The sequence below is a fragment of the Pelophylax lessonae genome (assembly GCF_965119305.1).
Source record: "Pelophylax lessonae genome assembly, chromosome: 11".
In the NCBI taxonomy this organism is placed as follows: domain Eukaryota; kingdom Metazoa; phylum Chordata; class Amphibia; order Anura; family Ranidae; genus Pelophylax; species Pelophylax lessonae.
In genome coordinates, this window is record NC_138778.1 from 66412499 (window position 1) to 66425455 (window position 12957).

At 45.8% G+C, this 12957-nt stretch overlaps 1 protein-coding gene across 1 annotated transcript in view; it reads right to left on the reverse strand.

Moving 5' to 3' along the window:
- Nucleotides 1-9003: 9003 nt before the first annotated feature.
- Nucleotides 9004-12957, reverse strand: part of CYGB (cytoglobin) — a 74069-nt gene continuing 70115 nt past the window's right edge. Inside the window, exon 3 of the mRNA XM_082271901.1 lies at nucleotides 9004-10174. Coding sequence (XP_082128027.1) covers nucleotides 10010-10174 — 165 coding nt within the window. The 3' untranslated portion in view covers nucleotides 9004-10009. The remainder of the gene's footprint in view (nucleotides 10175-12957) is intronic.

A 12957-nucleotide genomic window follows, 5' to 3' on the forward strand; every position in this document is an offset into this window, starting at 1 on the left:
AGGGCTAGACAAGGGTTCAGGTCTACTGTCTCTTCTAGCAATGCAATCCAAGAGTTGTCTGACCTTCTGAAAACAATACACGTCATGTGTAGCTCATATCTTATCTATTGACCCGGGATAGCCCAGTGCTGGCCAGGATGATCAGAAGCTATGAAAGCAATAAATCTACTCTCAAGCCCAGTACACACTGCAAGCTGTTTTTTCCTTCAACCCAGTGGGCAACACAAGCAATGTTAGTGCAGCGATCTCCCCAATTGTGTTTTTGTATTCTGACAGGGGGACCCCCCCCCCCCTGCCAGAATACACTGATTAGCGCTTGCAGCCATTGGTTGCGAGTGCTGAGCAGATGCCTGTTTTCCAGCATGTCCCTTCAACAAAAGCCAGCCATGGCTTCTGTTGAACAAACAGATGTACACACTGACCAAAAGTCGGCCTGGTTTCTGCTGAACCCTCCGATTTTCGGCCAATGTGTACCCAGCTTCAGAAGGAGTGAAGAACAGGACTGTACTGCTAATTGCTGCACAGAGAAAGCTAGGAATAGCTGTAATTGGCAATGGTAATTCTGAAGACTCCTCCTGTGCGTCGGTCAGCGGCTCTTCTAAACTGGAGACTTCAAAGTGAATTAAAGTCATTGTCAACTGCAACATTTCCAACCTTTAATGATACAGTTCTGGATCTGTGCTAACTTCACAATCACATTTTCTGTTGAATTTGCCTCTACAGCCTCCCTATAGCATATGATGTTTTAAGACCCCTTCCAAATGAAACATCACCTGATTGATGAAAGGTATATAGGCTTTCATCAGCAAAGCAGCCAGGGGGCATATGAACCTGTTGCATGGTAGACAGAGTTATGCCCCGTACACACGCATCGATTATTGGCCAGGAATTTTCGGCCAACGTCCGATTGGCCGAATAAAATCTGGTGTGCAGGCTATAAAATTTTTGTTGGCCGTCAACACAACGGCCGATTTTCCGTCAGTCAGTACAGATTTCGGCAGACAAAAATCTGATGAGCAAGACTGGGCATGCTCAGAGAAGAAAAAACAAACGGAAAGTAAACCAGCACATGACATCACTTCTGAAGTTGATTTTTGTTGGCCGAGAAAATTTGTGTGCAGTCTAGAGCACATTTCAACCAACACAACAACACTGGACAAAAGTCGGCCGATCGGTTGGCCGATAATCGTTGCGTGTGTACGAGGCATAAGAGATCTTCTATGCTTCTATGCCTTGTATGCAGTCAAAAGAGAATGTATGTGTACATGTAGGTCACTTTCATGTCTAAGATTTGACCATAAAATTGACAAGTGCATGTTTTTAGAGAAAGAAGATAAATCCTCCACTAGGCCTCTGTTCCTCCAGGTGGCCGGCTCTTTGGTAGGCTCCCTGTTCCCAGTGATACTCAGAGAGTGTTCCAAACATAAGAAACCTTCTTCTTTATAACAGCCAACTCAAACTGAGTGCACATCTGGAAAGGAGGAAAATCCTGACTGCAGAGGACCGCAGAATGTTCCTAGGGGCAATCAGAATTATAAGACCAACTGGGAGGTGCATAAAATCTCTTTGGCACGCAAACCGAAAATCTTTTACTGGGCGTAAGAGAATTTATTATTATTACATATCCTGGGGTTCATGGCAATTGGATTATATTACTCATTCAAAATAAGCACAGAGTGGCTCTTTGTAAAGGAGCAGTTTCCTTTCTATTTGAAATGTGCAGTTATAACAGGTGCTGGAAACCTACCTTGTAGCTTTGTCAATACACTCTCGCTGATATAGCCTCCGAAGACTATGAAATGTAATAGTATATAGTAGACGGTTCTGTGCTGCCGCTCATTACAAGTCGTTTTCAAACTTTTTTTACAACTGGGTTACATATTATAAATGTATAAGGGAAACGCAACCCTACCTTCAATTTTTTTTTTTTTAAATAGGCAAGGTCATTTTTCCCACATAGCAAGATGATAATCTTGTTTGGGGAACTATGACATTGGAATAAACTATTAGGCTCCTACCTCTTTTTCTGGCCAGAACAACAACAACACAACTAATTCAGTATAGTTTGTAGTAGTTAGTCACATTTAGTTTATCTTGTTTAGTGACTAACTACTGTGAGTAACTACTACTAGCTACTGTATGTAATGAGCTGAATAAATGAAAAAAACTCATACATAACACCTGCAATGCCACCTCCTGGATCTTACTGTATAAGAGAACTTCTTTGTAGTGGAAGATGGTTCTACCACATATAAAGATTTTGGTAACAGTTTTGCTCACAGCAACACCAAATGGAGAAAAGGGACAACCTGGTTGTACCACCTAGATGTACCTCTTAGCAAGTAGACTTGTATGCAAAAGTTTTAAGCAGCTGTGAAAAAGTGCTGTAAATTAGGAATGCTTTTTAGAACTAGAAGCATTAACCAGTGGTGTATTTTGGTTTTGTGCTGCCCTAGGCAAGACTAAAATTGGGCACCCCCCTCCTATGTAAATTTGCCCCACTCCTTCCTTTTTAACGGATGTGACTCCCTCCAAAATTTAAGGACTACAAGTCCCAGCATGAACCCCTGAGATCTCACGAGAGGGGGGTGGGGGGTGGATGAGGGAGGGAGGGAGGTATGTGAGAGAGAGGGAGGGTGAGAGAGAGAGGGGGGGGTGAGAGAGAGAGGTAGAGAATGAGAGAGGGGGGAGAGAGAGGGGGATGAGAGAGTGAGAGAGGTGGGTGAGAGAGAGAGGGGGGATGAGAGAGAGGGGGGGGTGAGAGAGAGAGAGGGGGGATGAGAGAGAGAGGGGGGGTGAGAGTGAGAGAGAGGAGAGAGGGGGGATGGGAGAGAGAGAGGGGGGGTGAGAGAGAGAGAGAAGGGGGGATGAGAGAGAGAGGGGGGATGGGAGAGAGAGAGGGGGGGATGAGAGAGAGAGAGAGAGAGAGGGGATGAGAGAGAGAGAGAGGGGGGGTGAGAGAGAGAGAGAGGTGGGTGAGAGAGGGGGGATGAGAGAGAGAGGGGGTGAGAGAGAGAGAGAGGGAGGGGGGTGAGAGAGAGGGGGGATGGGAGAGAGAGAGGGGGGATGAGAGAGAGAGAGGGAGGATGGGAGAGAGAGAGAGGGGGGATGGGAGAGAGAGAGGGGGGATGAGAGAGAGAGAGGGGGGGTGAGAGAGAGAGAGGGGGGGTGAGAGAGAGAGAGAGAGAGGGGATGGGAGAGAGAGAGGGGGGATGAGAGAGAGAGAGAAGGGGGGATGAGAGAGAGGGGGGATGGGAGAGAGAGAGGGGGGGATGGGAGAGAGGGGGAATGAGAGAGAGGGAATAGGGGGGGTGAGAAAGAGAGGAGGGGGTGCAAGAGGCAGCTCTAGCAACCACTGGCCAAAAAGATTCTCAGGTGGAGGGGGGACTTTTTTGTTTTCCCCCTGCAAAGTGCTGCCCTAGGCCTGGGCCTTGTTGGCCTAGGCCAAAATACAGCACTGGCGTTAACAGTTAATTACTGTGTAAATAGTTAAATATTCCAATTAAAACTAAAAGGAAAACAACAGAAGAGAAATCCAAATCAAATTAATATTTGGTGTGACTAGTCTTCAAAACAGCATCAATTCTTCTAGGTACACGTCCAAACACAGTTTGTGAAGGAATTCGGTAGGTAGGTTGTTCCAAACACCCTGGAGAACTAACCACAGATCTTTTGTGAAAAAAAGGAAGAAAGGCACCGCTCAGTGTAGCAGATGTAACTTTATTCCATAACACACACAAAGACTTACATGGAGGCTGGTGTATATCCTCGTAGCTCAGGGGTCCCTTCCTGGTCCACCATGTTCCCGTCCTCAAGCTGGCCAGCAGCCGGGAGATGATGCTGCAGGGAGGACCAATCGGAGGGACTGAATCAGACTGAGGCAGTGGTGGAACCCATGCCTCACTGATGGATCACACCGATCGGTCTGAGGAAGGAGCACTTTTGCGCATGCTCCGAAACACGCTACCACCCCTCCACGCCATCATGCTCGTGCAGTCCATCAGTGAGGCATACGTTCCACCACTGCCTCGGTCTGATTCAATCCCTCAGATTGGTCCTCCGTGCAGCGTCATCTCCCGGCTGCTGGCCAGCTTGAGGACGGGAACACCGTGGACCAGGAAGGGACCCCTGAGCTATGAGGATATACACCAGCCTCCATGTAAGTGTATGTGTGTTATGGAATAAAGTTACATCTGCTACACTGAGCAGCGCATTTCTCTCTTTTTTTGCCTGTCAGTGGGACCTTGCTTCAGCCTTTAAGAGCTGCCCTCGATGTCAGCGCTACACATCTGTGCACCCTTGAAGTCCATCTATCAGTCTGGTTGCCCCTCTCCCACCAGGACTGCCTCATTGGAGACCCATCTCCCAGCGGAAGCGCCCAACAAACTTTCTCTTTCTTACAGATCTTCTGTGGATGTAGGCTGTAAGCTGCTTCAAATCCTTCTCTCTTCATGTAGTCCCAGACAGACTTGATGAGGTTGAGATCAGGGCTCTGTTAGGGTTAAACCATCACTTCAAGGACTCCTGGTTCTTCTTTATATGGAAGATAGTTCTTCATGACACTGGCTGCATGTTTGGTGCTGTTGTCCTGCTGCAGAATAAATCACACGCCTCCATGATGGTATGGCATGATGAATAGGTATCTGCCTGTATTTCTCAGCATTAAAGACACCATTGATCCTGACCAAATCTCCAACTCCATTTGCATAAATGCAGCCCCAAACTTGCAAGGAACCTCCACCATGCTTCACTGTTGCCTACAGACACTTAGGGGTTAATTTACTAAACCTGTACCTTCTAGCCAATCAGCTTGTAACTTCAGCTTCTTCAATTAAAGGAGTTGTAAAGGCAGAAGTTTTTTTTTAATTTTAATGCATTCTATGCATAAGGCCCCTTTACACATGCTGTCCGTTTGTCCGATTTTCATCCATCTGATTGGCTGAGACACAGCAGTGGCGCCATTGGCTCCCGCTGCTGTCAATTAAACTCAGCCAATCAGGATGGCGAGGGGGTGGGGCAGAACTGCAGCTCCGTGTCTAAATGGACACAGGGAGCGGCAGCTCGGCACCGGTGCCCCCGTAGCAAGCTGCTTGCTTTGGGAGCACTCGTCAGGAGGGAGGGGCCAGGAGCAGCAAAGAGGGACCCGAGAAGAGAAGGATGGGAGCTGCCCTGTGCAAAACCACTGCACAGAGGAGGTAAGTAATTATGTTATTTTTAAGGGAAAAAAACAAGACTTTACAATCACTTTAAGCTTTGACAAAAAAAAAAAAAGAATTACCGTATTTTCCGGCGTATAAGTCGACTGGGCGTATAAGACGACCCCCCTAATTTTTAAGTTAAAACATAGGTTTTGGGCTATACTCGCCGTATAAGACTACCCCCCTTCCGAACCAAGGCCACACCATTGAAAAACCATCAGATTTCTCATAGATCTCCAATGTACCCCAAGTATTGTAATACATGTAATCTCTCATAATATCTCAGAGGTACCCTAAGTATTACCAGTAGATGTAATCTCAAGACGCTGGCTGTGCGGGAATCCTGTACCGGTATACCGTATGTACCGTAGCTTCGGCTACATACAGTATACCGCGCTGAGCCAATCACAGTGAGCGATGTATTCTATTATTGAATGCAAAGCCTGCTTGGATTGGCAGAGTCAGAGATGTTACTCCGCCAATCCGAGCAGACTTTGCATTCAATAATAGAATACATCGCTCTCCCTGATTGGCTCAGTGCGGTACACTGTATGTAGCCGAAGCTACAATACATATGGTACACCGGTACAGGATTTCCACACAGCCAGCGTCTTGAGAGATGACATCTACCGGTAATACTTAAACTTAGGTTACCTTGGAGATATTATACTAGGCGTATAAGACGACCCCCCATTTTTGGGGGATTTTTTTGAGGTTCAAAAGTAGTCTTATACGCCAGAAAATACAGTTCATATGCACCAGATTTTGCACTCTCCAGGCTTAGTAAATCATCCCCCTTTGTTGTACCACTCCCCAGCCCTTCAGTAAACAAACTGCTTCCTGCTACAACCAAATATTTCACATTTTGACTCTTTAGTCCAAAGCACTTGCTGCCATTTTCTGCACCCCAGTTCCCATGTTGTAGGCATGGCTTTTTGGCCGCAATTCTTCCATGAAGACCTCTTCTGATTTCTCTGGACAGTAGATGGGTCTACTTGGGTCCCACTGGTTTCCGCCAGTTCTGTGCTGATGGCACTGCTGGACATCGTCCTATGTTGTAGGTAGGTAGGCATGATGTGTCTTTCATCTGCTACATTAAGTCTCCTTGGCTGACCACGGCGTCTACGATCCTCAATGTTGCCCGTTTCTTTGTGCTTCTTCAAAAGAGCTTGAACAGCACATCTTGAAAACCCAGTCTGCTTTGAAATCTTTGCCTGGGAGAGATCTTGCTGATGCAATATAACAACCTTGTGTATTGTTGCTCTGCTCAGTCTTGACATGGTGTATGACCTGTGACATTAAAACTGTCTTCCATAACCTCACCTTAGTAGCAGACTTTGGCTATTCCTCAGCCAGTTTTCAGCCTTATACACAGCGGTTTCTGTTTCAGTTAATGACTGTGTATCAACCTACATATGAATTTGATGAAATATTAGTACTTGCTTGGTATAATTAATGAATCAGAAACCTGACTCTAATCCTACAAAATCCCTGACTTTGTGCAAGTGTACAAGTGTAAGAATAGATGCTGGTTTGAAGCCAAGGGGTAGACACACCAAATAATGATTTGATTTAGATTTTTCTTCTGTTCACTTACTTTGCATTTTGTAAATTGATAAAAATAAACAATTAAAATATATATTTTTGAAAGGATTCTTACTTTACAGCATTTCTTCACACCTGCCTAAAACTTTTGCACAGTAGTGTAATATATATTCAAACGTTCATAATAATAGCTTTGGGGAACATTTTTTATTGTGGACACCAGGTCTCCTCTGTGGTATGAAGGTTTAAATCCTGCTCACAGTTGTCTCTAAGAAAAATCACCAGTAAAAGTAATGCTTACAATGTTATACATTCTGGATACGATACAATATATTTAGATTAACAATGTGGATTCTATAAAGGATGGGACAAGAAAGAGCAAAAATCTTCCATTCTGGTCTCTTGTGCATTACTGTGCCACTTAGGGAAATGTAGGATCTGTTAGGAAAAGGTAGCCAAGGCTGCCATGGGACTGGCATGCTGGAATTACGGAAGTCATGGATACTGATGAACAGCAAAATTCCCTTGCAAATATGATGGTCAAGGGAATGTGTACCTTTGTTTTAACTGGTGATCGACTGATATCGGTTTTTCGTTGCCGATACCGATATTTTGGCCAATGCATATCGGTATCGACTGATATTGGCCGATATTTTTGTACATTTAAGAAAAAAAATGTTCCTTTCTTTTTTTTGACAGGTATTTTTGTGGAGGGATCTGGGGGTCTAAAAGACCCCAAACCCCTCCTCTGCACTTAAAAGCATTTAAAACGCCAAGTTTGGCTGTTTTGAATGCTGTATTTTTTTAATCTGGCGCCAAGTACCCCGAAGTGATGTCACTCATGACATCACTTCCGGGTTTTTGCATGGAGACCCGATCAGAGCCGAATGCGCTTTGATCGGGTCTTCGGCGGCCGTGCAGGCTGGTTGCCTGGGTCTCCGGTGGGACGGGAGACCTGGGCGAGCCGCTGAAGGCCCACCCACTCCTCCCACTCCTTGTAATGACAGCCGAGCTGCTTCTCAGCCGCATCAGTTGTCATTACAAGATAGCCGACCGTCAGCTATGAGCGCCGGTACTCTAGCTGCAGGCATCACTCTGGTACAAGCACTTTCCTAAAATATCAGTAAACTCCGGGGCCGATTCCGATATATCGGGAAAAGTGCATATCGGCCCTCGAACCCTAGTTTCAACTGACCATACAAGCAATAATGATCACAAGGATGTACCCTTATTGTGTTTTTCTGGCTTAGTGAAAATAGATGTTGAAGTAAAATTGTTACAGGCTGGTTGAAGACTGGATAAATCTGTTTGGTCTCCAGGATGGCTAACAAAGCGTCCTCCACCACTCTGCCAGCAAAATTGAGACAAAGTGACCCCTGTGAATTAGGGTCCTCACAGACATGACAGAAATTACAATCACCTAATCTGGTTAAAGAAGTTGTAAACCGAAAAAAACATTTTTTTTTTTTTTCTTTTCATCCTGAAAGAGAAAGACATAATGAGCTAATATGCATTGCATACTAGCTCATTATGAAATACTTACCTTAGAACGAGCCCCCGCCGTGCCGCTCGCTTACCTCTATGACGGGTGACATGTCCAGTCGCCCGTCTTCCGGGATCGTGGCATCCGGCCATCTGATTGGCCGGAGCCGCGGTGACGTCACTCCCGCGCACGCGCGCGGGAGCCAAAGGTCACGGCACGGGGCTCTGAAGGAATGGCACGAGCGGCCGTTCCTTCAGAGCGCATGCGCCAGTGACGTCACTGGCTGCATGTAAGGTAAATATCTCCTAAACGGTGCATGTTTAGGAGATATTTACAGTACCTATAGGTAAGCCTTATCATAGGCCTACCTATAGGTACAAGTGTTAGAGGAGGGTTTACTTCCTCTTTAAACTGATCAAGTGGTGATCTTGGGTGGCCACAAGTCTACTAGCTAACTGCTAAAATCAAATAATGGTGCATAATTTTCCCCTCTGAACAGCCAAAATCACGATTTGCTGAGCCCAGCCTATGAGTTAACAGATTGTAAACCTGCAGGACGTCATATAAACTTTAAAGCTTTATTGGACAGTCAGTTATACATTATTCCTCCAATAATACAGTCAATAATGGATTTTCTTTTTTAAATAGTAAAGTAAAAAAAAAAAAAAGGTTTAATTTACCTTTAAATATATGTTAATGTTTTTCAAACACCGCTGGGAACACAAAGCAACAATAAGCAATGATGGCATGACACAATGAGACAAAAACAGATTCCAGTACAGATCCAATAGTATGATTTTATTTCTATATCACAGTAAAACAGTATATTGTATGGACAGACACATTTTGACACAAAATTTTACAGGCCAGGAACGTATATATCTCTATTCCACAATACAGCTCAAAAAAACCATCCAAAATGTTCTGCCTCTGTGTCTTTTTCATGGCTCATGAGCCTGTCGACTTCTTGGCCAGGGTAAAGATTCCCAGCTGATATACTGTAATATTAAGTAGATACTTTCTTTATATCATATACTCTAAAATCATTAATATCCTCTTATATTTGGTCCCATAGAAGTTTCTGATAATCAGGCATAAAATTAAATGGCGGGCAAAACTGATTGAACCCTTTGCATGCCGGTCTCATGACAACATTTCATCAAACGAGAACCGGCCAAGCTAATGAATATGGGAAATGAAGACGGATCGCCATATACAAGTGCATGCCAAGCAAAACTGTTGGGTTTAGGGTGGGGTTGTATCTGAGCCATGAAGACCTGTTAACCCCTTCACTTGTAGGGGTCCGTTTTGTACTAGGAAGTGTTCAAGAACCATCTGTTTCTCATGCCTGATAGTACTTGGAACACGTGGAAAATATGGGACAGAGAAGAACAGGGCAAGGACAATCTCAAAATAGCCTGGCTTACTTACAATGCTAGATTTTTCCGCTGGTATAATACTATGTGGATGTACAGAGCAGCCACACAGTAAAACGTTAGCTCCTCTGTCTGATATGTCTCTGTTCCCTTCCTGTTCCTCATGCTGTTATATAACCTGCATTTTAGAAGTTTGAGGCTAGTTCAAATGCACCATACTTTACTGCCATATTAAGAAGCCCATCCCACCCTGGTTGTAGTGACCCTGTAGTTATAACCGCATGCCCACCCAATTACCCACCCCGTATTCCCAACACCCGTACTCCCTCGCTGCCCCAGGTTCAGGAGGTCTGAGACAGCCAGGAGCTGAAGTCCTTGGCTGGGCCCTCTCTGGAAGATCGACGGGCTCACACTGAGTTACTGGGGTACTGTGTCCAGCCCACCTCCTTGTATGTTGCTTGTACATGACTGCATATGAGGCTCCGTAATTTGCTCCAAGCTAGCTGTACTTCTGGAGTAAATTCTTTGGCAAATGCTTCTGCAGTGACTTCCAGTATCACCCCAGTCAGGATCTAGTGTAAAACAAAATCAAAGCTATTAATAGTAGACAGCAATCTTTATGAATAACATTATACAATTATGAAGTGTATCTACAAAGACAAACTTCAATATTAAGTTATCTACAGATCTCTTTTTACTATTGCTCTTTCACATCAAAGGTCATTCTATAAATATACATGTTCTCATCTATGCAGATGGACATGTTTGCCTATTGAGAAGGGAGGAGGGATGCACTGGGGTGCTGGCTTTTTGCTCCTGGGAGAACAATAGCTCATCAACTCAGTCACTTTGTCACCTGAAAGTGCTTGATCAGGAGATGTCTGCTTGGGTCAGGATTGGGTGAATGTTCTGTTGTTTCTGTTGGTACATTCATTGACATTGATGTTCATAAGCATTATAACACAGTTCCTCCAAGTCCTCACCCAGATGGCACATAGCAGGGGCTAGAAGGACCCTACTGGAGTAGATACGTCTACAGGGCCGGCCTTTGGGGTGTGCGAGCTGTGCGGCTGCACAGGGCGCCATGGGCAACAAGGGCGCATCACAGCTCGCAGAAGATCAGGCGATTCAGGCCGCACAGCAGGAGGTAAGCGGCGACCGCGGCCTGGACAGGGTTAACACAGGCCGCGGCCACCGCTTACCTCTTGCTGTGCGGCTGTGCCTCCGTCACCTACTGCTGCAGTGAGGCGAGCTGTGTATCACACACAGCTCAGCCTCCGATCCACGCTGACAGAGTGTGGGCGGGGCGAGGAGGAGCTGACGATTTCTCCTCTGGCATCCCTGCAGGGAGGAGAGATCGCCAGCTCCTCCTCGCCCCGACCCTTCTCCTCCTCCCGCCCCGCCCACACTCCCCGGGAATGTGTGGGCGGGAAGTTTGAAGAAAAAAAAAAAGCTGCAGACAGCGTAAGGTAAGTGAGGTCTATCTCCTTCAAAAAATGTGAGGGGGGCTCTGTGTGACGGGGGGCTTTGTGTGGGGGGTCTGTGATGTAAGGGGGGCTCTCTGATGTGGGGGGCTCCGTGTGGGGGGTCTGTGATGTAAGGGGGCTCTCTGATGTGGGGGCTCTGTGTGTGTGGGGGGCTCTGATATAAGGGGGGCTTTGTGTGTGTAGGGGGTCTCTGATGTAAGGGGGGCTTTGTGTGTGTATGGGGTCTCTGATGTTAGGGGGGCTTTGTGGGGGGGTCTCTGATGTTAGGGGGGCTTTGTGTGGGGGGTCTCTGATGTAAGGGGGGCTTTGTATGGGGGGGTCTCTGATGTAAGGGGGCTTTGTGTGGGGGGGTCTCTGATGTGAGGGGGGCTCTGTGTGGGGGGTCTCTGATGTAAGGGGGGCTTTGTGTGGGGGGTCTCTGATGTGAGGTGGGGCTCTCTGATGTAGTGGGGCTCTAAATTAAGGGGGCTTTGTGTGGGGGGGCTCTGTGTGGGGGGTCTCTGATGTGAGGTGGGGATCTCTGATGTAGGGGGCTCTAAATTAAGGGGGGCTTTGTGTGGGGGGGGGGGCTCTGTGTGGGGGGGGCTCTGTGTGGGGGGTCTCTGATGTGAGGGGGGGCTCTGTGTGGGGGGGCTCTCTGATGTAGGGGGGCTCTAAATTAAGGGGGGCTTTGTGTGGGGGGTCTTTGATGTAAAGGGAGCTAAGTTATTAGTGATCATAAAAAGGAAAAGTCAAATAAAGTGCAAAGAAGGTGAAAAAAAATGCGCGAGGGGGGGGGGGGCACAGGATTAGCTCGCACAGGGCGCCTGAACACCTAAGACCGGCCCTGTACGTCTAGTTTACCATCCTATTTCGCAAAATTTTGAATAGTTTTTTACATCATCACTGACATCTGTAAGAATACAGACTTTAGGGATAACTGCCATACAATAGAGAAGAACTGTAGATTAGAAATATAAACATCTATGGCCAGTCATAACAATTTTCTCTGACCATAAACGTACCCTCTGGATGGAGGAGAAGCAACCAAGTGAGGGAATGTACAGCAAAGAAAGGAGCATGCACTGAGACCCATGGAAAGGCAGAAAGAGGTGGCTGCAAAGCCAAAAGAGGTAAACTCCACAATTACAGCAGGAAGCTACTGTTTGACATGTAGTTAAATTTGACCCGCCACCAACCAAAGCATTGGAAACACTACAAAACAGCAAAAACTGTGCTATAGCTTCATATATAATGATTATAAGATTTCTGTTATATGTCTATCTTCAGCTTTAGATTTTCCAGATGTCCCTTTGTTTTCAGTATTAAAGCTGTTGAATACCTGGCATTAAAGCAGGCTTGTTTACCGTGAAACTGTGCCCAGGTCTTGCACAGTAAAGTATTGACATAATCTGAACAAGCAATAAAAAAACATTAAGGGCTCTTCAATTATGCAGCACATTAGTGTGTGTTGTGTGGAGACAGCCAATTTATTTGAATAGATTGCCTAACTCACCGAACCGAACCAAAAAAGGTGCATGTACCATTGCTGGCATCTCACTGCAATGCCCGTTAGTGCAAGGGGCGTTGGAATGCCATTCAGGGTGAATGGCTCAGCATTGCAGAAAAAATATGTAACATGTTTGCTACGAGTTGCATTGCAATACTGTGAATGGACCATAAAGCAAATCTTCATTCACCTCCATATCTTTAAGCATAGTGAATAAATTAATTTTCAAAATTCAAAACACAATCACTGTTTTTTGTTTTTTTGAAAGCTGATCCTTTTTTTGATCTTTGAAGATCTTTCAGAATTAGTTTCTTACCATGACAAGCAGCGACAGAGGTCAGAGAAGAGTTGTTTTTGCCTACCATGTAATGCAGGGGTC